This window comes from Micromesistius poutassou, assembly GCF_964030765.1.
Source record: "Micromesistius poutassou genome assembly, chromosome: 10".
NCBI lineage: Eukaryota > Metazoa > Chordata > Actinopteri > Gadiformes > Gadidae > Micromesistius > Micromesistius poutassou.
This window is the reverse complement of record NC_140280.1, coordinates 13,967,056-13,989,587: the sequence shown is the minus strand read 5'-3', so window position 1 is coordinate 13,989,587 and position 22,532 is coordinate 13,967,056. Positions and strand designations below refer to the sequence as shown.

General features: G+C 50.2%; 1 protein-coding gene across 1 annotated transcript in view; it reads right to left on the bottom strand.

Moving 5' to 3' along the window:
- auts2a (activator of transcription and developmental regulator AUTS2 a) overlaps window positions 1-20,632 on the bottom strand; it is a gene marked incomplete at its 5' end in the record, with an annotated part of 43,272 nt that extends 22,640 nt beyond the window's left edge. The window contains 2 exons of the mRNA XM_084474239.1: window positions 12,977-13,040; window positions 20,597-20,632. Of these exons, the coding sequence (XP_084330365.1) occupies window positions 12,977-13,040; window positions 20,597-20,632 (100 nt within the window). The remainder of the gene's footprint in view (window positions 1-12,976; window positions 13,041-20,596) is intronic.
- Between the last annotated feature and the right edge of the window lie 1,900 nt (window positions 20,633-22,532).

The following is a 22,532-nucleotide window of genomic DNA, read 5'->3' as shown; positions in this document are numbered from 1 at the left end:
CACGATTTCTACAGTCTTGTTTAAAAAAAGAAAAAAAACGACGAGAACTATCTAGAGAGAAGCGCTGACAACCCAGAATCCCTGCGCTGTCCATCACAGCTGCCAGAGTCCTTCAAAGTCCCGCTCACTCACTCACCGTCCCACTGTCTACTGCCAACTCTCTACCATCTGTCTGCTGTATCCTCTCTCTCTCTCTCTCTCTCTCTCTCTCTCTCTCTCGCCTCTGGTGCTGCAGTAGGCAGAATTCTGCCCAGGCCACTGAGGCACCACATCAGACTCTCTCTGAGTTCTCTCTGAGTCGTCAAGAGCGCTAATGTTCCTGTCAGCCTGCCATTGGAAACGCACTTCAGAGCCCCGGGTCGCTGTTAGGAACATCTGAAGGAACAGACTCATTTGATTGAGATGACAAAAAAAGAAAAACGTCTTACGCTACAGCATTAGAACCGACACCAAACCAAACGCGGTTGTGGTCGGCGGGGTTTGGAGGCCATGCCTTCCAGTCATGGAGTTGAAACAATAACACTGTTGTTTAGCTAGAGAGCGACAGCCACACCTCCCCTCCCCTGTCAAGTCACCTCTCGTCACCAACCTTCAGATAAATAAACGGAGGCGGTGCAACGTTGAGTCAATTTAACGGATGAAGTCATGGCTCCTGGACTTTTCTTTGGTTGAAAAAAAATGTAATTAACACATTCCCGTCTGTGTAAACATCACTTATTATCAAGACGGACTGGGGCTGCGGCAATTAAAATCTGGGCCTATTAAGTCAAATAAAATGAAATATAAACCTCGATGTGCACAGCGATTAAGAAGTTCCAACGAAAGTGGAAAAAAATGGCTCAGAAGCAGACCATGTCCTCGCTTCAGAAGATATGAAAGAAACCACCTAACTCTCCTCCGGGTCGTGTTGAAATCTGGAAACCATTTTGGTTCAATGAGAGAGAAGCAAAAGAGAAAAAAAGCTCTCACTCTGCTCGCCTTCATATTTAGTTTGACAACAGCATTAGGAGCCGGAGTTGGAGCCGCGGGTGTTGACAGTGAGCTGACCCACGGAGGGCAGCGCGCGCTCCCCGCCGCTGACCTCGGCCAGGAGGTAGACGTTGTTTATTTGGTCTTAATGAGGCCCGCCAGATCCGTTAATGGCCGACATCTTCGACCGTTCCCTTCCCTGCTCCCCCTCACACACACGCACGAGGAGGAACAACAAACACCCGCCCTCTCTCCCCTCCCTCGCTCCCACCACAAAACCTCACACACGAGACGGACCGGCGGCCCACAGCTGTGTGTGTGTGTGTGTGTGTTGACCACCTGGATCTTCGTCCTCTGTGACTCCCCTCGCTCCGGAGTCTCAACAGGAACTCAGGAGCGAGGGAGTTCAACAGGAACTCCGCCCCGTCCCTGAGCTCTCTGGTTCTCCAACAGGGGAAGGGAATGACAACAGAGCTCTCTGGGGGACGTGTTAGAGGATGACGGCTGAGCTCAGCTCCCCCCCCCCCCCCCCCCCCCCCCCCCCCTCCTTTCCTAACGAGTGTGTTTGTGTGTTTTTGTGAGAGCTCCCCCTAGGCCAAGAAATTCCTCTCTGGCGCTGAATGGTGTGTAGGCAATCCTCATGGCACCCTGAGCGGTCCTCACGCTTTACCCAGAGCGCCTTCTGAGAAGCGGCCGCCCGCTGTGCATCGCTGCCTCGGCCGCTCTCTCTCTGGGGGCCCGTACTTAGCTGTCCTGTTAAGGGGCCTCCGAGAGGAAGCAGTGAGGAACGCTTGAACAAACTCCCCCCCCCCCCACCCCCCCCTTCTCACCCCATCCCAAAAGTTAAAGGCTAATCCAATGTTTGCTAACGTGGCGGTGTCTGGGCGAGAGGCTGCCATGCCGTTCTTTGCTCTGGCGATATCTTGTCACTGACTTTAATCCCTACTGATCTCAGGGCCAAACAATTCCTGGATTTCAACACCCCGTCCCCGTTCCCCCGTTCCCCCCGTCCCCCACAAAATCGTTTCCTCCCCGGCCCCACCCCTCGGCCCCACCCCTCGGCTCCGAGACTTTCCCAGCATAAGCCGCCGCCACTAGCGCTGTAGCCGCCGCAAGCTAGCCCCGTGCTGCGCCATAGCTGCCATGCCTCCACATGGTCCTGCAGCACCAACGCGCCGACAGCAGAGGCATGCGACGGGGGTGGTGGAGGGTGGGGGGGTATACGGGGGTGTCAGACTATCCACCACCCGGGCTCTGTCATGTCGGCGGCTCCTCTGGAGGTAGAGGGGTCAGCGCTGGGGCGTTTTGGGGGTCGGTGTCAGGTTACCCACCAGTCCCTGGCTGGACTTCCCTCTCTCTCCATTTGTTGCTGGACGCCGGTGCTAGGGTTTTATTGCTGCTGGCCTTGCCCTTTGGGAGCCATGGGAGGGCTGGGGTGATGTGGAGGAGCGAAGGGGGTGGGGGGGGGTGGGGGGTGTAATGTTTCAGAGAGAGTGTGGTCATATGGCCCGGTGGTAAGCCACACCGGGGTCTGTAATGTAACGAGCGGTGATCAAGTGAAAGGGCAGCGTGGGCAGGATGGGAGAGGGAGGGGGCTCAGCTTCTATATCTCTTCTTCTATATTTGATGAGTACAAGGTTTCTACAGACAAATTCCACATCGCGAGTGCCGAAGCCCAACTATCTGTGGGATCTTGGCAGGAGGCACGGAGAGATACATTCTTGAGGTGCGTGATATATGTACCTTTATATATTTCATGACCATCTGCCGTGTTGTGTGTGTGTGTGTGTTGGGAGTGCATGCGTGTGTGCGTTGGTTTGTTTACTGTATGTGTGTGCGGTTAACCATGAGTTAAATCTCTTCGTTGCAATAGGCCCCCTGTGATCCCCTGTTAAATGGCCACAATCTGGTGTAATTGGCCATGGGTTAAGCCGCTGAACGTTCTCGTCTGTGAGCCCAGATGTGAGGCCAGACCACAGAGGACGAGAGAGAGAGAGAGGGAGAGAGAGAGAGAGAGAGAGCAAACACATGTGCACAGCGGGAGGGAGAGAGAGAGCGCGCTGAGATGACAGAGACACGCAGACAGACTCCTCAAAGGAAAATGAGTGATGTGACCAATAAAAAGAGAGGGAGAGACAGGAAGCGGTAGAGAGCGAGAGAGAGAGAGAGAGAGAGAGAGAGAGAGAGAGAGAGAGAACGAGAGAACGAGAGCGAGAGAAGGAAGAAAGAGGGTGAGTCCTATCTCCTACCTTTCCCAGTATCCATCCGAGTTCCATTCATAGTGAGTCAGCCAGGAGGCAAAACCGGGCTCTGTCTCTTCTCCGTGCCGTCATAATCAAGCCATTTATTAACCAGCCTCAGCGCTGGTGGAGGTGGTGGTGGAGTGCTCCTCGCCCACAGTAGCTCTGATTACAGCAGCTCCTCTAAGGGCTCTTAACTGTCTCTGTCTCTCTCTCTCTCTCTCTCTCTAGACCTCTCTTAGCGCCGCGCTCCTCACTTCTCACCCCGCCAGCAGCACGCAGGGAATCTGCTACTGCCTCCTCGACAGCTCGCACAAACCTAGAAGCATGAAGGACTCTCTCTCTCTCTCTCTCTAGACATCGTTTGCTCTCTCTCTCGCTCTCTCTCTCTCTCTCTCTCTCTCTCTAGCCCTCTATCACCGTTTAGCTTTGGCGGCGAGCAAATGTGGATGCGTGTGGTGGTTGTCGGGTCTATGGGCGCAAGTGTCCCATTACCATTACCCAACACCCCACCCCATCCCCCACCTCCACCTCATCACCCACCCACTCGCCCCGGGAGGCTACGCTGACGTGGCCGTCTGGAGAACAGGTCTGTTGATATATATATACATATATACATATATATATATATATATATATATATATATATATATGTATATATATATATGTGTATTGATATCTCTATGGGCCTGTAAAGGCGGTGCTGCAGTGCATGAGTTGGGGTAGGTAGATGTTTTGTTTGATTTTACGTCACAGCGGCCGTTAGCTACCTTAGTAAATGCATTACTAATCAAGGTGAGAAAGGATTCTGAACTCACAACAACACTACTCCAATCCCATTTCATTGTCAACAATCATATCTGTTTTCTATCCATTTCTCATCACATCAAACGATCATCAATCTCTTTTGTGTCACTCGTTTGGCCGTGTTTGTCCGCAGCGGCAACCGCGGCGTGGGGTTGGGGATCGTCCCGGCAGCAGGGGGCGCCGCGGGGCCTCTCAGAGGTCCTCTGCTGCTGTGTTTTGTCTGTCTTGACAGGCCCGGTCTCCCGGTGGCTTTGATGCGGTGGGGCCGCGCAGGCCTGTGGCCGACGGTTCGTGCCCCCCCCCCCCACCCCCGTCACGGGCCGCGTAAAAAAGACCCCCCAGAGACGGCAGGCAGCTGTGGACGTTCACGAGAGCCGTTGACCTCAGACGTGTCGAGTGTGAAGGAGGCCAGCTGATCTTTTCACAAGGCCTCGGGTATCTCTAATGGTGCGGAGTGAGGAGCGCTGGGCGGGCCCCTCTGCTTTACTGTGTGTGTGTGTGTGTGTGTGTGTGTGTGTGTGTGTGTGTGTGTGTGTGTGTGTGAAAGTGTATGTGTTAAAGTGTGTGCGTGTCTGTCAGAGTATGAGACAGAGAGAGAGACCAAGAGAGAGAGAGAGAGAGAGAGAGAGAGAGCGAGAGCGAGAGAGAGAGAGTGACAGAGACATAGAGAGGCAGAGAGAGATAAAAAAAAACTTTTAAAAAGTTGCTGACAAACTAAATCCCCTTCTCACCACCACACTAGCACATGCAACCAGAAAATAGCCACGGGTGGAAGGCAAAGACATGTCCTTTAAACTCAAGACAGTGTTTAGACAACATAATGAACTCTGGTGCTAATGGGGTTTGATAAACGCCTGCTGTCCCTGAGCCACTGTGTCCAAAAGCAACCTGGAGCTCATTGATATGTGTCCAGAGAACCAGAGAATACCAGAGAACATCATGCATACCAATAGAAACGCTGTCTCCGAGTGCTGCAGGTAGACGATATTATTGTCTAAAGACAATAACTAAGCAATGTACACAGACAGTGAAAAGGCTTTATGCAGTCATACATGCACCCATTCACACACACACACACACACACACACACACACACACACACACACACACACACCAAGGCTGCAATTGAATTCCCTTCTGCAAAGTAGACTCAGTACGCCTCTTCAGCCAACGACTTCAAAAGAGCAAAATCCCTCTTCTGCCACACAATCCTATACTCAACATACACTTGTTCATACACAGTGGCAACCTTCTCTGCCCTTTTTCCACACACACACACACACACACACACACACACACACACACACACACACACACACACACACACACACACACACACACACACACACACACACACACACACACACACACACACACACACACACACAATGGAACTGTACCAGTCAGCAGGTCCCAGTGTGATAGATGTGGTTCCTGTATGTCACAGCCTGGTGAGGCTCTGGTCTGGGCTTTGCTCCGTGGAGTTCTGGCCACCCGTCAACTGCGCTCAGGGGGCCGTAGTGAAACACACACACACACACACACGCACCCTAACACACGTACACACACACACACCAGCATAAGGTCCACAAGGGCGGCAGCTAAGCAGACAGCTGGCAGCCTTCGAGAGGTTAATGGCTTCTGTTTTTTTCCCTTGCTGCCTTTCTTTCGAGACACTCCACCACTGTTTAAGGGCCTTTCAAGAGCGACTCATCTGTGGCATAGCAGCCGTGGCAAAAAAGCTCTCTCTCTCTCTCTCTCTCTCTCTCACACACACTCTCTAGCTCCCACTCGCTCTCTCTCTCACACACACACACACATACATACACACTCTCTAGCTCTCTCTCTCTCTCTCTCTCTCTCTTTCATCCCACAGAGCTCAATTGATTTCTTTGGCCGGGGGGGGGGGGGGGGGTGGCACGGTATAGCAGCCCTCTCTCCAGCTCCCATAAAGAGAGTGACAGCTAGGTCTGACACCAGCCAATAACATGACTTCAACAGGGTGAGGGAGGGAGGAAGGGAGGCAGGTAGTGGGCGAGGAAGGCAGGGAAAAAGGGGTGGGAGGGAGGGAGGGACAGGGGGTTAGGGAGTAGGGAGGTCCAGTTGTCTTTCCTACTAAGAGGAATCTCCCCCTGGAGGCCCATCAGTCAGGCCTGTGTCGCCCGCTTCCAAATTGGAGTCGCCATGTTTTGCTTTCCTAATGCGTCTGCAGCTAGACTACCCAGTGGAGTTCAAACCGTTTACAGGGATCAGGTTTAACACTCTGCCCGGACCACAGACGGAAAACAACATTCCATAGGGTATCAGGGTACAAAGGCGTGTGAGCATGATTGTATACATGCATAACCCTGTCCGTGTACGTCTTTAGCCTACACGGAGCAACTCTGTATGTTTATTTACGTATACGTTTGCGCTTATGGGGAGTTATCTCTTTTTGCGGAGGTTTGGCAGGGTATAAAAGAGAAAGAGAGTGTAAAAACAAAGGAATAGAGCCATTTTCTCCTCCCGATCCCTGGAAAACTGTGTGTGGTCTCCACATGAGGCCGTACCTTGTCTGTCTGTCAGTCTGTCTGGACACCGGGAGGTAGGTGAGAATAGAGTGTCTTAATCAGAGCCAAACCTTCCCTTCCTCCTCCTTAGCCAAGCCACAACGACTCGCTTCTCACTAGTAACTCTTGAAACTACCCGGGGATCTCCGTCGGCGGGGCTGACGCTGATGACTTATGGCTGTGGGACTGCTGCCCTGGGAGGTGGGGGGGGAGAGAGGGGCCGATCTGGGGCTGTTTGTTTAAACTGTGCCGAGCCGTCAGCTGCTACGCTGCCTCCCATGTCAAGACCCACACACAGCTCCATGCAAGGGAGTCACGGTTTTGTAGCGGGGTGTAGTGGTGGTGGTGGTGGGGCGGGAGTCCAACAATGTGATACCCCGCCCCCCCCCCACCCCCCGATGGGCAGCGGCTGCCCTGGGCTCAGGTTGCGGAGAGGGGAACAATGCCCCCTCTGTCCTGAGCACCTCTCCGACCACCACCACCACCATCGCTCCTGGGTGGGTGCATGGTAGACCAGGAACAGACCTGTTCCGCGTCAAGACCTGGTTGGGGCGGATTCATACATCACAACGCCGCCTCCATCGCAGACCGCACTCTGTTAGCCGAGCGCGGGCAGTCTTAAGGGCTGAGGCGCTTCCATGTTGGGACTTCCCCTAACATCCCCTCCAAGCACTCTGTCAACCCCCCCCAATCCTCTGATGCCTCATCTCTCATCCGCTGGCCTGGCTGGCTGGCCTCCGTGCGGGCTCAGCCAGACACGCAGTACCGGGGCCCCGCTACAACAGAGCCCTTCAGTCCTTCCTCGGGTAAGCGCAAACACCAAAAGAAACAAGAGAGCCGTCCCTTCTGGGAGTTTGGAGGTTTTGGGTGACGCTGTTTACAGTAGAATGTGACATGTGGGATAAAGAGCGGTGTCAGAGGGGGCCGGTGGTGGTGGTGGTGGGGAGGAAGTGCTGGAACCCCTGAAATCGAATAGCTCCCGCCAGGAGCTGCACAATCTCTAACAGATGGCGACAGTCCGGATGATGTTGATGCGTTTGGGCAAGCTGAGAAGGACCGCGGGCCAAGAGAGCCAGTGATGTTGAAACCAGGGGGTGGGGGGGGTGTGGGGGTTACACAGAGTTGGGGGTGATAAAATGGAACATTTTGCAGTTTGTTAGGCGCAGTTTATGTGAGACGCACATGCTTTCAATTTCCTTTACAACATCCTTGCGTAACGCTATACTCCGCCATCATCCACCCAATAAATCACTGCCTTTTCAAGAGCACGATGTAAAGACGAATATGGGGATGGCATTACTGTATGTCACAGTGGCGCCCGGCCCCATGCATCAAACGCACGCGAAGATCAGTCCTCTGAATTCAGGAAAAAGTCTGGGCCTTGATTGGGATGCGAGACGGAATCAAGCAGGAAACACATGCCAGGTATCTTGCGTGTCTGAAGGGTACATGTTGCTCACAAACACTGGCTCTGTACACCCTCTAATCAACCCCGAGGTCGGCCGGTTTTCTCACTGCATATGTTTGAGAATCAGAGACACACTGAGGTTAACCTCTACTCTACAGGGTGCAATTGAAGCATCGATTGCAGTCATTTATCCTGACCAGAGCCTAACCAAAGTTATCCCTCTCTCTCTCTCTCTCTGTCTTTAGTTGTGACTGTAGTTTGCTCACTTTATGCAAATATCCCTGTTCCCTGAGCTGCACAGGGAACCAGAAGAGAGGGAGATGCCCCTTCCTGAACTCTCTGAACTTGTTGAGAGAGTTCATTTAAAGGCTCATGGAAAGTATAAAGGCTTGCGTCCCACTAAGCGCCCTTAATATTTTTTTAGCAGTGGAATAAGTAACAATCTTTATACAGCCATGGTGGTCATTTATTTCCTACAGGGGATAAATGTATACATTATAAGTGTCTGAATGTTTATATAAAGGAAAATGTGTGAGCGCATTCATATATCCAAAAAAATATTTAGGTTGAAACCTTCCACATTACAGTAGGACACTGTTTTATAAAAAGTGCCGGGGCACAGCTCCATATGTTTAAGCCACTGTACTATAAAATAAACGAATGCATTCTAAATATAAACAGCATAAATGTATCCTATTTATCCGCTGTATATTCTAGGCATGACGCTCTTGCCAATTCCCAGTAAATCCCATCAGTCAACAGCAATCACAATCTGGGAATATTATCCATGGTGCTACTCCCATCAGAGCTTGGCAGTGGCATGTGAGCCTGCAAAGCTGCCATTTTGTATTCCTGATACACAAGGTGTGAGCCAAATAAACCGGTGGCATTAATATGAATATGAATAGACAGTGGCTGATGGACACGGGCCGTTGGGAGAGGAGTTAATGGCTACCTCTAGCCTTAGGCGGTGACTGGCCTGCTGGGCCACGACTCAATCCAGGCCCGGAACGTATCACCACTACACACACTAGCGAAGTGCACTCATGCATCACCATCTCACCTCTACCGTGGGGACCATCTCACCTCTACCGTGGGGACCATCTCACCTCTACCGTGGGGACCATCTCACCTCTACCGTGGGGACCATCTCACCTCTACCGTGGGGACCATCTCACCTCTACCATAGGGACCATCTCACCTCTACCGTGGGGACCATCTCACCTCTACCGTGGGGACCATCTCACCTCTACCATAGGGACCATCTCACCTCTACCGTGGGGACCATCTCACCTCTACCGTGGGGACCATCTCACCTCTACCGTGGGGACCATCTCACCTCTACCGTGGGGACCTCTGCCAATACACACTTAATTGGCCTGAGAAAGCCTAGAGGACACTGGGAATTAAAAGGTGGTGTGTGTGTGTGTGTGTGTCGGGGGGAGAAGCTTTTCAGATCCACAAACCATGCTTGTTAACATGTATCTAATAGATCAAGCAACCTGCTTTGATTTTCTACAGACTTTGAAGTCAGCTTCGAGACGCTCCTGCTTTCTAGCCAGCTGATTAATGTGTGCTGTTTTCCTAATTTAGCGAGCATGGAGGGTTGAGCCATTTCTAGGGCCGTCGCTGTCGCCATGTCCAGGTTCCATCTAGTCAACTATTTAACCATAGTTGTGAGAGAAATCCCCGAAAAAATAAATTACGGCTAAACCCAAGTGGCAAGGACAGCGCGAAGCAGCACAATCGCATCAATCATTGTTTCTGATTGGCTCAAATTGGTGCAAAGTGATGTCTCCTTGTTGCCCAGTGTTTTTCGCCCCAGTGCAAAAACTAAACACACAAGAGATTACACTCATAAGCTTCGACTCTAAAGGCTGGTTTATACTCCCCCGTAAAGTGCTGTACGTAGACACAGAGAGCCCTCTCCGTCATCGGAGACCCTGTCGGAGACCCTCTCCGTAGCTCGCCGTAGCTCTACGTGTGCATCAAATATTTTTTAACCACCGTCGAGGCAACGGAGACGGACGGAGACGGCAAGGGCTGCGATTGGTCCTGTAACTACATCATTTCCGGAATCACTTTTCCCGGTTTGACTTTGCACCTTATTTACTTTGTACCTTGTTTACTTTGCACATTAAGGACCAATAAAACACCAAATAAGATTTGAAAAACTTTGGAAGATTATTTACAACACTATTTACATGGTTAGCAGTCAGCATATAAGATCGATCGGGAGGCGAATTGCGTATCCGACATCCCGACGGAGAACTGGGAATGCTCGAGGGGTCTCCGTAGTTACAGAGTCGGATTACGGAGTCGGAGAAGTATACTTTGGCCTTAAGAAGGCCACACTAATTGCAGCTAAACGTATACACACTCTACTTAGCCCAGGCCAACAGAACAAATGTTCCCTTTCTCTATCGTCGACATAAATATTGTTTTTGTAACCCAAGACGGATTCCTGAGTCAACTGAGCGTGCTTCCATAAATCCTTCTTTACCTAGAGCCACTGAGTGTGTGCCACGGACGGTTAGCGAGAGACAGCGCAGAGAGCTGGGCTTGTGCATTACAGAGCGGTTTACCATTCGATCCTGAACGTCAGACCGCGACATATCTCACTCTGATAGGCTCCAGGGGCGGAGGGAGAGGGGGAGGGACTGAAGGATTGGCCAGGAAAAGAAGTCTCGCTGACTTTGATCTCTGGAGTGCGGCCCATTTAAATGTTTTTGTTTGAGACGTAGGCCTTTAATTTGGGCCCTGATGCGTTCCAGCCTCTTTAGGGTTTAGCATGGCATGTCGGATATAGGAGTGTTTACACAGCACCCCTCCCCTCCCCCCCCGCCCCCTGCTCTCCCGGTGCTGAAATAAGTGCATTAAGATGGATGGATTTACTTAGTCCTCACCCAGGACTTGGGGAAACAACCTCTGAATGACCTCCTTGTTGTGCCTGGGGAGATGAGGGAGATTGTGCCCAAAGTGCTCTGTGTAGACGTATGTATATATGTATGTATCTGTGTGTGTGTGTGTGTTGGACTGTGCATGTGTGTGTGTGTTTGTGTGCGCCCCTGTGTGTGTGTGTGTGTGTGTGTGTGTGTGTCCAGAGCACCATCAGACCCAATCAGGGCTCGCTCTGCTTCAATAGCCGTCTCAAAACCTGCAATCAGCGAGCGCACAAGGCGGACACCTACCGGGCCAACCAGGTGTTGATTGCTTTACGTAAAGTAGAAACCAAAACAATCCAAAGGGATTTTGATTGCTACCTGTCCTGTTGTTCCCCTACCTGTCGGCCTTTACATGAAGGTTCACATAAGCAGGCCGATTACTCCAGTCCATACTCTCTGTCTCTCTCTCTCGCTCTCTCTCTCTCTCCCCACAAACACACACACGCACGTGCACAGACATCACCTGATTGTTATGCTCCTTATGGAAAGTCTCTAAGCTCAGGACCAATGAGCTCTGATTGGGTCAATAATCAGACCCCTCAATCCCCCCTCCTCCTCATGTAGATGTGTGTGTGTGTGTGTGGCAGCATGTGTCAATGCATTGGCCGGGGCCCTCTGCCGGCAGTGGCATGACACTCTGATTGGCTCCTCTTTTGATTGATCGCTCTTTTGTCTGGCCGTGTCAACCGATGAGGCATGGCCCGAGAGGCCTCTCTTCATGGTCATGAAATACCTTGTCTCACTCTTTCTGCCTCTCTCTCTCTCTCTCTCTCTCTGTCTCTCTCTCTGTCTCTCTGCGGAGGATCTCTCTGAAGAGTGATATGAGTGTGTGTGCATGGGAAGAGAAGGAGGGAGCGTCCTCCTAACAGAGGATATCAGGCTTCTTCTACCTCTTAGGGACACATCATGTGTTTGGCTGGAAGGCTGTTATAAATCTTCCTCACTTTAACCCCACCGGTTGCATTACAGCTCACACTGCACAGGCCTCTTGAGTCTTGGCTTTCATATCGTTAAACATCAGGCAGCAACATTACAGCTTTATTCTGTGATAGATATATATATATATATATATATATATATATATATATATATATATATATATCATGGCCATGTAAGGATATATACGCCATAATATCCTAATAGAAAATGGAAGTAGGATGGTCATAATAATAAATAATAACCATACAAAGGGACTGTACAGCACAGAACGCGCTGAGTGAAGGCTGGGTCGTCTAACGGGGTCGTCTGGGATCACACAACACAGACCGCCCGGCCTCTCGGACACACAGGTCACCGGGAGGTCATCGGGGGACTACAACCTAGGTTGTAAATCGGCCCCCGGGCCGCTAGTAAAAAAAGAGCAAGACAGCCCGCCTTTCCTGTCCGTCTGAATGAGCTGTGGTTGGGGGGAGGGTGGAGGACTGGGTGATTTGTGGCGCAATTGTTGCGTTGTATATCACCAGAGATTACGGCAGGTGGTGGCCGCGTAGCCTTGAGGTGCTACGGTTTCCTCCCCTCTCTCTCTCTCCCTCCCTCCCTCCCTCCCTCTCTCCCTCCCTCGACAACCAACCAACCCCCTCTGAGGCAATGGAGAGGGGGAGTGAGAAAGACAAACATGAAAGAGAGATACAAGCTTCTCACTGTGTGAGCATATCAAAGGGAACGCAACGCTCTCTCGCCCAACGAGCGCTTCACCATTGAGCCGCTTGGTGTCGTCACATCAACCGTCAAAAAAGAACAGTCACTTCTCAACTCAAAAAAAAGCCATTTGCACTCCTAATTGATGGAGGTCCACATCGACCAATATCCTCCATTACTGTCTTCTCCCCCTGCGTCCATCTCCTTCCCCCCCTCCCCCCCGATGACAGACACAAGCTATTCAAGCTTGACGCCCACTTCACCGGCCGGCCGGCGCCCTTCCCTCTTCCCTCTCCTTCACCGCTTCGTTATCACTTTAACATCAGTCACAGCGAGTCGTAATCCGCGCCTCAGAACCAAACTGTCCGCCCCCCCCCCCACCCCCGCCCTCCGCCCAAGTGCCCTGGAGTCTGAGCTCACGTCTCGCGCCGGGCCAGACGCCGCCGCCGCCGCCGTCGTTGGGAGGGAAGTGGCTCGGAGAGATCTGTCAACCGAGCGGAAAGGCAGTTGATCTTACAGCAGAAAAACAGCCTGAAGTACTCCTTCAGAACGCCGCCGCTGCCATGAATGCGGACTTAATGAAGCCGCCTGCCCGTGGAATGATATCTGTATTATGTAACACATTCTGGCAGGAGCAAAGATGTGAATTATATATAACTGGGCTATATTGTCTGCCTCAAAAGAAAAAGAAAAACCACATCTCTGTATGGAATAAAATTATAGTTATATATCACAGAACATGAATCACAGAACGGCAATCAAAAAACATAGAAAAGCTAAATAAATCCGGATTTATGACAATGTCTCGTACGGATATCTGTTCCGATTATTTGCTTAAAAAAGAATGACACTTTGTGGGGGCATTTTGCTGTTTTCCCAGTACAAATACCACCAGCTTTCTGCCCCACACAAATAATATCCCACACACAGAACCACCGTAGCGACTCCAGTGAGCCTTCTCCCTTTTGGGTTCATCCGCGCTCGACAAATACCGTCAAATGTGTTTATCTGGTGCTTTACAGTGACTTAACCGAGTTTCTGCCGGTGTGGCCGAGGGAGGGGGGGGGGGGGGCGCAGTATCATGACTGATGGGGCCTGTATCCTGGTGACAAGATATAAGCCCCCAGGGATGTGGCTTTAATCATCTGATAGAGCTGCTCCACTGAGCTGCTGCTGCTGTCCTGAAGCTGCCGGGGTGATGATACCCCTGCATCGCTCTGTCAACTTCCACCCTCAAACTCCACCAGACTTCACTCTGCTAGGACTCTCCCCGGACAAATCCCTTCTGCACGTCCCCCCCCCCCCCACACACAAATACACACCCGTACACGCACACGCGCGCACAGCCATAACAAGGCTTCCACTACCCAAGGCAGCTTGAAAGCCGTTTAGGCTTTGGAGGGACTTTGTTTTTTTAGGCCCTGATAAGACTTTGGCAGCCATTTTTTTTTGTTTGGTTTTGGTTTTACAGCGTGCAATTTCTCCCGGAGAGTAAATGAATCAGATTAGCGTGGTTGACACCTGCGGGGCTCGCCTTGGCAGCTGCAGTAATCACACGGCTAACGCTCAGCGGCAGCTAGCTAATGGAGGCAGCGTCTGGACAAAGTGAACGCACAACAAGAGTCGAGAGAGTGTCGGGAGAAAACAAGAAAAGCCAAGAAGGAAAAAAGGTATCGCTAGAACAGACTTTACAAAGCAGATGGTGGAGGGGGATTTCGCCAGACAATTACTATTTATTATAAGCAATGAAAAACTGCTGTTGTTTAAAATTGCAAAAGAAAAAAGGAAGAGACATGGCCATCAGGGCCATTCCTACGAGCTGTAAACTGATAATATAATACTGAAAACTCACTTTCAGAGGTAGAGTGTACAGAGCTCGGCCAGTATTGGGTTTCCTGGCACCACTATATTGTGGTTATAGCGTCAATATACAGTGTGACATCTTCTGTATCAAATTCAGGGGAATATCGAATTTGGGAAAGTCCCCATAAAGTATTGTCCTGCTGAATGTCAGTGGTTTCAGTGCTGCGGGTACAAACGCATCAATCAACACCAGAATATGGTTGAATCATGTTTCTAGGTTTAAGGCCTTTTGGCTTTCCTTAACGCTAAACATTAAACCCGAAAAAAACTGGTCCTCCCACGCCTGCCAACAGCAATGTGCCACTGCAAATGACAAAGAATCTGCTATTGTGCAAATATTGACCTTCACCTCCTTCCAAACTAGACCCCCTGTCGCTTCGAGGGGATATTTTGGTGCGGGCTGGTAATCCCCTCTGACCATAACACAGCTCGCTCTGTTAATCGACACACGACCCTCGACCAAAACACCAGAGCTCCCTGTTCCCTCAGCACCTAGGTTCTTCTGCCTGGCCTTTAAAACGACAATGTACATTAGCATACGACAGGAGAGGAGGAGGAGGAGGAGGAGGAAGAGAGGAAGGGAGGAGGAGGAGAAAAAGAGAAAAGAAAGACATTTAAATGGTAATAGAGGCCAAGAGAGTGGACTACCCCGCAGCCCAGAGAAAGCACATTCGGTGTACCGTTTCCCCCCTCGCCATGTCCTTTAACGGGGCAAGCGGGAAAGAGAAAGACAGTGACAGCAAGAGAGAGAGAGAGAGAGAGAGAGAGAGAGAGAGAGAGAGAGAGAGAGAGAGAGAGAGAGAGAGAGAGAGAGAGCAGGCCACTGTTGATTTAGTCTGCACAAAGGGGGCCTTAATCCTTTCAAGGGAAGCAAATCTGGGCAACAGAGCAGCGCCTTGAGAAGCAAAGCTCCCCGTCAGGAAGCGCCATTGAATCCCCGCCGACGGACTGCGCCATTCAAGGCCCTGCAGGGACTCCAAGAGCAGCATGTGGGGAATGTGTTTGTGGGGGGAGAACAGGTGGGAAAGGCCAGAGGGGAGGGGAGGTTATGTATACAAGGCACTATCGCCCACTGATCACCGCTGTGTCTGCCACTGTTCTGAGGGAGGGTTGTAACCTCTGTCCACTTGCCCGCCCCGCTGAGTTACTACACCCCCGCCACCATCATCACAGAGGAATGTCCATTCGCGTCCACCACGACACCAGGGGTCAGGAGAAATGGGGGTGGTATTTAACAGTAAATTAGTGACTTGTTAATGAGGTCACGTGTGGTGTCGGCGCACTAAGGCTATAAACAGATAAATACAGGCTTTACACACACACACACACACACACACACGCACACACATGCACACACGCACATTCGTCTGGTGATAAAAACATGGGCAGAACAAGGCTGTTTCCTGCCACTTTCTCAGCACAGCAGGAACATCAAGCAACCATGTTGATGCTCACAGTACAACATATCAAGGGATTAGTAAAGGTAAAGCCATGGCCCATTGGTCTACATCCAGCTCACCTGTTTGTGGAACTGTTGATGTGTGTGGCTTCATGCTAATCCATGTGGTGTTTATTTCATGGTTGTGGGATCAACTATATGTAACTATAATGACAGATTCCGATTCTGTATGTTGATGATTATAAAGAATATAACCAATAAGACATTGACAAGCGTTTCAAAACACCAATTTAACGATTTGACATTCACATTTAAGATTATTGAGCAAAACAGTAAAATCCATTACCTTTGACTGCAGCTGTGCTGAAAAATTTCTCTGAACCGGCATCGGAAACCTGCAAGATGGAAAAAACAAAAGAGAAAGAATGTAAGAAAATTGCTGGAAAAAGGTAAGGAGCTGTCTGGAGCAAAACAAACGGTGTTTCACGTGTACGCCACTTGATGGCAATGTTGGTCCTTGCCAAAACAACTCACTCCTTCCCTCACCTCTCCGCCACCTAACCAGGACCCTGGCGTTGCTGTATCACAAGGAATCGCACTCTGCTAGGACTTAGATAATGGGCTGAAACGGGTAAGTCAAAGACGAAATGGCTAAATCAACCCGTGACCTCCATAAAAAGGTGACCTGATCGTATGGTAGTACGAACCAGTGTTCATGGGAAAGGTATCGACGGTGCAACACCCGGTACATGGTCAGAAATCCTCATGGAGATATTGTCTTAAAATGCAATACACGGCTGATATAAGGATAAAACGTGCGTTATGAAGCGGATGATGAATGATGGTCTACGTGTCCTACACACACGTTTCAATAATAATGTTTGATAACAGCTTCTACCCAAGGCAGGTGTTTGTGTGTGTATTGTCTACTATTTAGTTTTTCACTTTCCCTTCATATAAATTACATTTGATATTAGGCCTATTGTCTACAGTCCTGCTGACAGAATATGTCCAAACCGTACGCATTGCGTGCGATGCAGCTCAGTCTTTTTATTCAAATTCCAGACAGGCGAGTATTCGCAGAAAGGGAATGAATCGAAAAATGTCATCATCTTTTCAACCCCTTATCAAATGGCCTTGAAATAAAGCAATAAGTCTGTTATTCGTTATAGTCCCACACCGACTGGATGTAAACACCGCAGGGGAAGCCTGAATGTCAGTGAAAATAAGTGACAGACAATATATAAAACAGTTGTTCTCGACAGTGCACACACATTTTCCCCCAACAGAATATATTAAAAAAGCATGATCCAAAACGAAGATCCACACGACAGACACCTCGCATACCTTTAATGTGAAGGTTGCCAAGACGGCAAATAAGTCTGGAAAGGACTTTCGTTGTCTATGAAATAAAATCTCCTTTCACATTCTGCTTTCCAAATGATTTAATCCACACGGCGGTGTCGAGGTCTATTCCTTTTCAAGTCGACAATAGCCACGCGAAGAGAAGAAGCATTTCCAAGGCGAAAAATCCCAGCGTAAAAGAACCAAGAAAGCGCTCACAAAGCTACTGCGCCTTTTGGACAAAGAGAAGCATGTGTCTTATCATGGAGCGCTTCGGTAATGTCCCTTCTAGAAACGAAGACGAATAAAAGCCCGTGTAGTCGTCTTTCCTTCCTTGTCCGGAGAGAACAATCAAACGATGTCGGCGTACGTTTTCCTTACGAATGTATCCGCAATATGGAAACAGAGCGAGATGACCCGGGTTGCGTGGTGCGCTGAGCGGCTGCGTCCCCGGAGCGCTCACTCAGACGGAGCAACAATCCAACAAAGCGCGCGCACACACACACACGCACGCACGCACGCACAGGCACACACACACACACACACACACACACACACACACACACACACACACACACACACACACACACACACACACACACACACACACACACACACACACACACACACGTACACACGCACACACACGCACCACTTTCAAGAAGACACAAAAATCACACCAGCGTAGCCTACGGACGAAATTCAAAAGTAAAAACCCTCTTTCGATATATGTTGTGTTGTTTTTGGGGGTAGCCGGGAAGCGTGTCCTGTGGTCTGCGACGGTTCCGTGGCAGACAAGAGGCTCTCCTCATCCGCTCCAAGCACCAGACAAACTCCCATTCATCCCAACGTCTGGCCGCTGGAGTGCTGCTGCTGCTGCTGCTGCTGCCTCGACGACGCGCGGGGTCCTCCCACTTCCTGATTCCGATCTTTACTTGGGGATTGAACCCTCACAACAACGACCCCGCTTCATCTTCTTCTTCCCAACACAACGAAAACAAACGCGTTTTTCCCTCCGACTTCGTCAACCCCGATCACGGCTCCAAAGGAGTGCATGGGTTGATTTGACGTTTGCTTGCGTTAACGGACGCTCGGCGAAAGGACCGGAGGAGTGGAGAGAAAACGCGAGAAAAGAGAGAGGGAGAGAGAGAGAGAGAGAGAGAGCGAGAAAGGGAGAGAGAGGGAGAAGGAGAGAGAGGGGGAGAGGGAGAACGCGCGCAAGCGAGCCAGGAGGGTGGGAGGCGGAATGGGGAGGTACTGAGACAGAATGATATTCTTTCTTTGAGCCTCTCCACAGAGTGAGATGATGTCAGCGGCTAATGAATTCCCCAGTAGGGTGCTGCTGCTACCGCGAGGGGAGGTAAACAAAACGCTCTTTATAAGCCGCCTTCACCTCTTCTCACACCGATCACAGCCTGCCGTCTTCCTGTTGGATAAACTCCCACTCCCCTGTCCCGGAGCGAGGTCGCACTGCCTGCCATGCACCACGAAAAACACGCCAGGCGTTTTAGCCTTCAATTCGAGCTTCGCGGCTACCCGAAGCTAAACGGATAGACCCCACAACAACAACTTAAAGCCTCTTTAAAAAAAATAAACTTCTGCCACAAAAACGTAGTAGCTCACGTATAGAGTTATTGTTTACAGACATGTCTTGCCAAAATGTTGACACCACACAACAGAGTCTGGGTTTAATGGGGATCACTGGTTTTAAGCTGAAAGCTCATCTGGCGAGATTTAAGTCTTGTGGAAAGTAACGTGCACTGGCTAAGCTCCTCCAGCCAATAGACACCAAGAGTGATTCAAACAATCTCCTGTGCTGGAAAATCCTCTTAATAGCACGCGCACGCACACACACACACACACACACACACACACACACACACACACACACACACACACACACACACACACACACACAAAAGCTTGTCTAATGAGCATTAATCTGGGATCCAGCAGTTCTACTATGTTATAGCAGGACTGCTGGGCGGAGGCGGCACAGTGCACGGGCCAGAAGCCCAGAACAGAAGGGCCAGAGTTTCGCCTTGTTTCAGAGTTGTAGAGATATTCTACCGAAGAGAGACTGATTTTGCGAAGTAGACAAGGCTTCAGCAGGGAATTTAAATAAGTGCCTTTCTACAGTGGCCGATAAACACAGTGTTGATTTGAAAACGTTGTTGTTTCTATGGTTGACTGGTGCCAGCCGAGTTTGTGTTTGCTGTGAATAGCCCACTACGTGCCTACACATGTTGCTTCTTCCTTCAACAACGGGCAAACAAGTACGAAGCGAAATAAATAGAAATGCCCCGTTCACCCACATTTGAGCTCGTCTAACATCAGACCTGAGCTGAGTTATCTTCAAGTCTGATGAGAGACTTAATGCGCATTAACCTACTGGCAGCCAGGTCAATGGACGTATAACAGAATCGCATTGAGGAAAAATAACCTCTTTCTCTGGCTCCCTCCGCTCTCAGCTGACCCAATCTCACGGCAGCCCAGGAACGGGTCTGAGCCCCCCAGTTCAGAGGCTAATCTGCCCTCTTCCCTCGCTAACCGGAATTTGCCTACGCTGGTGCTCACTTCAAACCACGTGTCACGACCCCCCCCCCGGTCTGCGTCAACACAAACAGGCCCCCCCCCCGTGGGTTACATCAGAACTTCTTCAGCTCCCCCTGTAGTCCTCTGGTGTCAAGATTCAGGATTCCTGTTCAGAAGGTGAATCTGCTCCTCATGGACCACGTCTTCAGGGGAACAGCCCCACAGAGTGACGTCCACATGGGCCAGTCTGTGTACGTCGGGCGAGGTGAGTTGTGTATCTCGTGGCGGGAAGCGTGGAGGTTGTGTGGGTTGCCTAGACACACAGGTGAGCAAGGGGAGGGGAGGGGGGGGGGGGGGTGTTTCTGGGTCAGGTGGTCCAGAGGAAGGACCCCCCCAGAGCTCCAGTCGATAACACCACTCTCTTTTCATCTTTTTTTTATTATTATTTTTTTTTAAACCCTTCATTGCATAGACTTGGAAATCCCATTAAAAAAAACGTAGTCATTAAAGTGCAACAACATGTAATTGAACAACCTTGGTTTGGGAGCAGACCAGCCACAAGGTCACATGGTAAATAATGACAGGCGGGAGGGGGGGGTCGCTATTAAGATAATAGCAAAACCAGTTAAAGCATGTCTTACATTAGCTACAGATGTAGCGACCGTGTGGTAACCATTAAAGAGCCGGCGCGCTCACGTTTTATGTGGGGAGGGCGAAGACGCAGCGAGAGCTTCGGGCGGTTTGGCTTCGACTTCATTACACGGCTGCGAGATATGTATTTATACCGCTGCCACCGCCGTCCGCAGAAAATGGCTACCAGGCCCTCACTCTCTGTTTATCTCTCCCTCGACCCAGGCCCCCCGACGCTGCGGCAGCCTCAAAAAGGCATCAGCGGCTACGAGCGCCTCGAACCGCTGGCCGTCCTCCACCGCCATTATCAGATTTAACAGCGGCCCCGAGTCTGTTATTACAGCGCAGCCGTCGAACAATCGGCGCGCGGATCTCTCCCTTCCCGTTGTCTTTAATTCAGACGGAAGAGACGGGCAGAAATGAAGGTGAACACAAAGACAGGACTCCCGTCGCTGTATTCTACGGAAGAGAATAAAATAAAGAAATCAACGGGGCCCTCGCAAGAGACTGAAATGGCGGCATCAAAAGCGGCGTCTGGATTCGTGCTATGTGTCACAGTAATTGCCGCCTGTGAGTGTAAGTCCCTGTCTACAGACCGTCAGCAGCGAGCTGACATTTTGTCATCTTTTATTCCATTTTTTCTTTCTTTCTCCACTTCAAAGCAAACCAGAGGCAGACCCCCCCCCCCCCCCCCCCCACCCCCACCCCCTTCGGCTTGTAGCCGTGGCTTCAATTTACAGGACCCTCTTTTGCTAGATTACAGGAGACAAGGCTGTCCCTTCTGAGCAAGAAGCCTGGCCGACGTCTTTCCGCAACGCCCCTCGCTTAGGAAGAAATCCGTGATGAGTTTAGCGTGAGAGACGTACATGTCATACGTTAAGAGCAGTTATTAAATCACCATTTGCTACAGAGCGATCTCTCTCTCTCTCTCTCTCTCTCTCTCTCTCTCTCTCTCTCCTGTGTTACACTCATTCTCCTTTTCCTATTCACGCCAGATTGGGATGTGGAGTCGAGGCTGGGGAATCTTGTACTATTTTTCATTCATATTTAATTCAATTTTGAAATTAATTTCGTATGGTGCTGACTGATAATCTGCATTCATGGGCCGAGAGCTCTTTGTGATTCACTTGGTGCCTCTTGGAGTTTTGATGCCTTTCCAAACAAATTAAATCAAATGCTTCTCAGTTATTAATATTACAAAATACAAGCATGTGCCAAATGGACTTTTATATTTGCGCACAATGGTAACAAAAGGCTTACATTAGAACATCGGCATGAGCGACTCCCAACACCCACCGATATTGATTTAACTTTGTGTTCTCTCACCGTGGATTTCTTTTTTGTAATGCTGTCACTCAAATAAAAAGGTAGACCTCATTGTTACCAAGCAACACGTTCCCACACTTGTTCTACACACTTTATGCTCATTTTTTTCAGCGTAAGTTTCTAAAATGTAAACAGGAACAAACAGGAACAAACAACGGCTTGTTAATTACGGAGGCGATATAATCAGTCTATACATAGGGTTGAAACTACAGCGATGAATTTCACACGGACGCTCGCAACTAATGTTTGTGTTGGCGCCGCGCCAGGGGCCGTCCATCTGATGCCAATGTTTATGTGCACGGGTTGGCAGTGTTACGGATTAATCGTGTTCATACGTGCACTATTTTCCGTCTTCTCCTGTTAAATGAGATTAAAATTAAAAAAATTGGGTGGATTTAAATTTGCTGCAGACTTTCCAAGGAAAAACTGTTTCCTCAACGACCGAAACCTGTTATGCACGATTATGATTTCCGTCGGCTTAGTTGCTTGTTGATTTGTACAGAATGTGACGGGATCATGCCCTCTTTGTTTTTTTGTTACTTGATATCTGGCGTAACACATCAAAATAGCTTATGGCGCACGCCCGCACAGACATGCACCGTGCATGCATGCACGCAAACACGGAAAAACCAGCTTCCGCATACAAACACGCACACATCCACACGCATTAAGAACTACCAACTGCTTATCCCCTACCCCCGCCGTCTTTTGAAGACAGGGCGGACAGGGTTTTCCTTTTAACTGTCATTACATCCAACCTTATCTCCAGAAGCCTTTGCGTCTGCATCTGTGTGTGTGTGTGTGTCTGTTTGTGTGTGTGTGTGTGCGTTGGGCGGGGGGGCTGCCTATAATCCCCCCCCCCCCCCCCCCTCCTCCTCC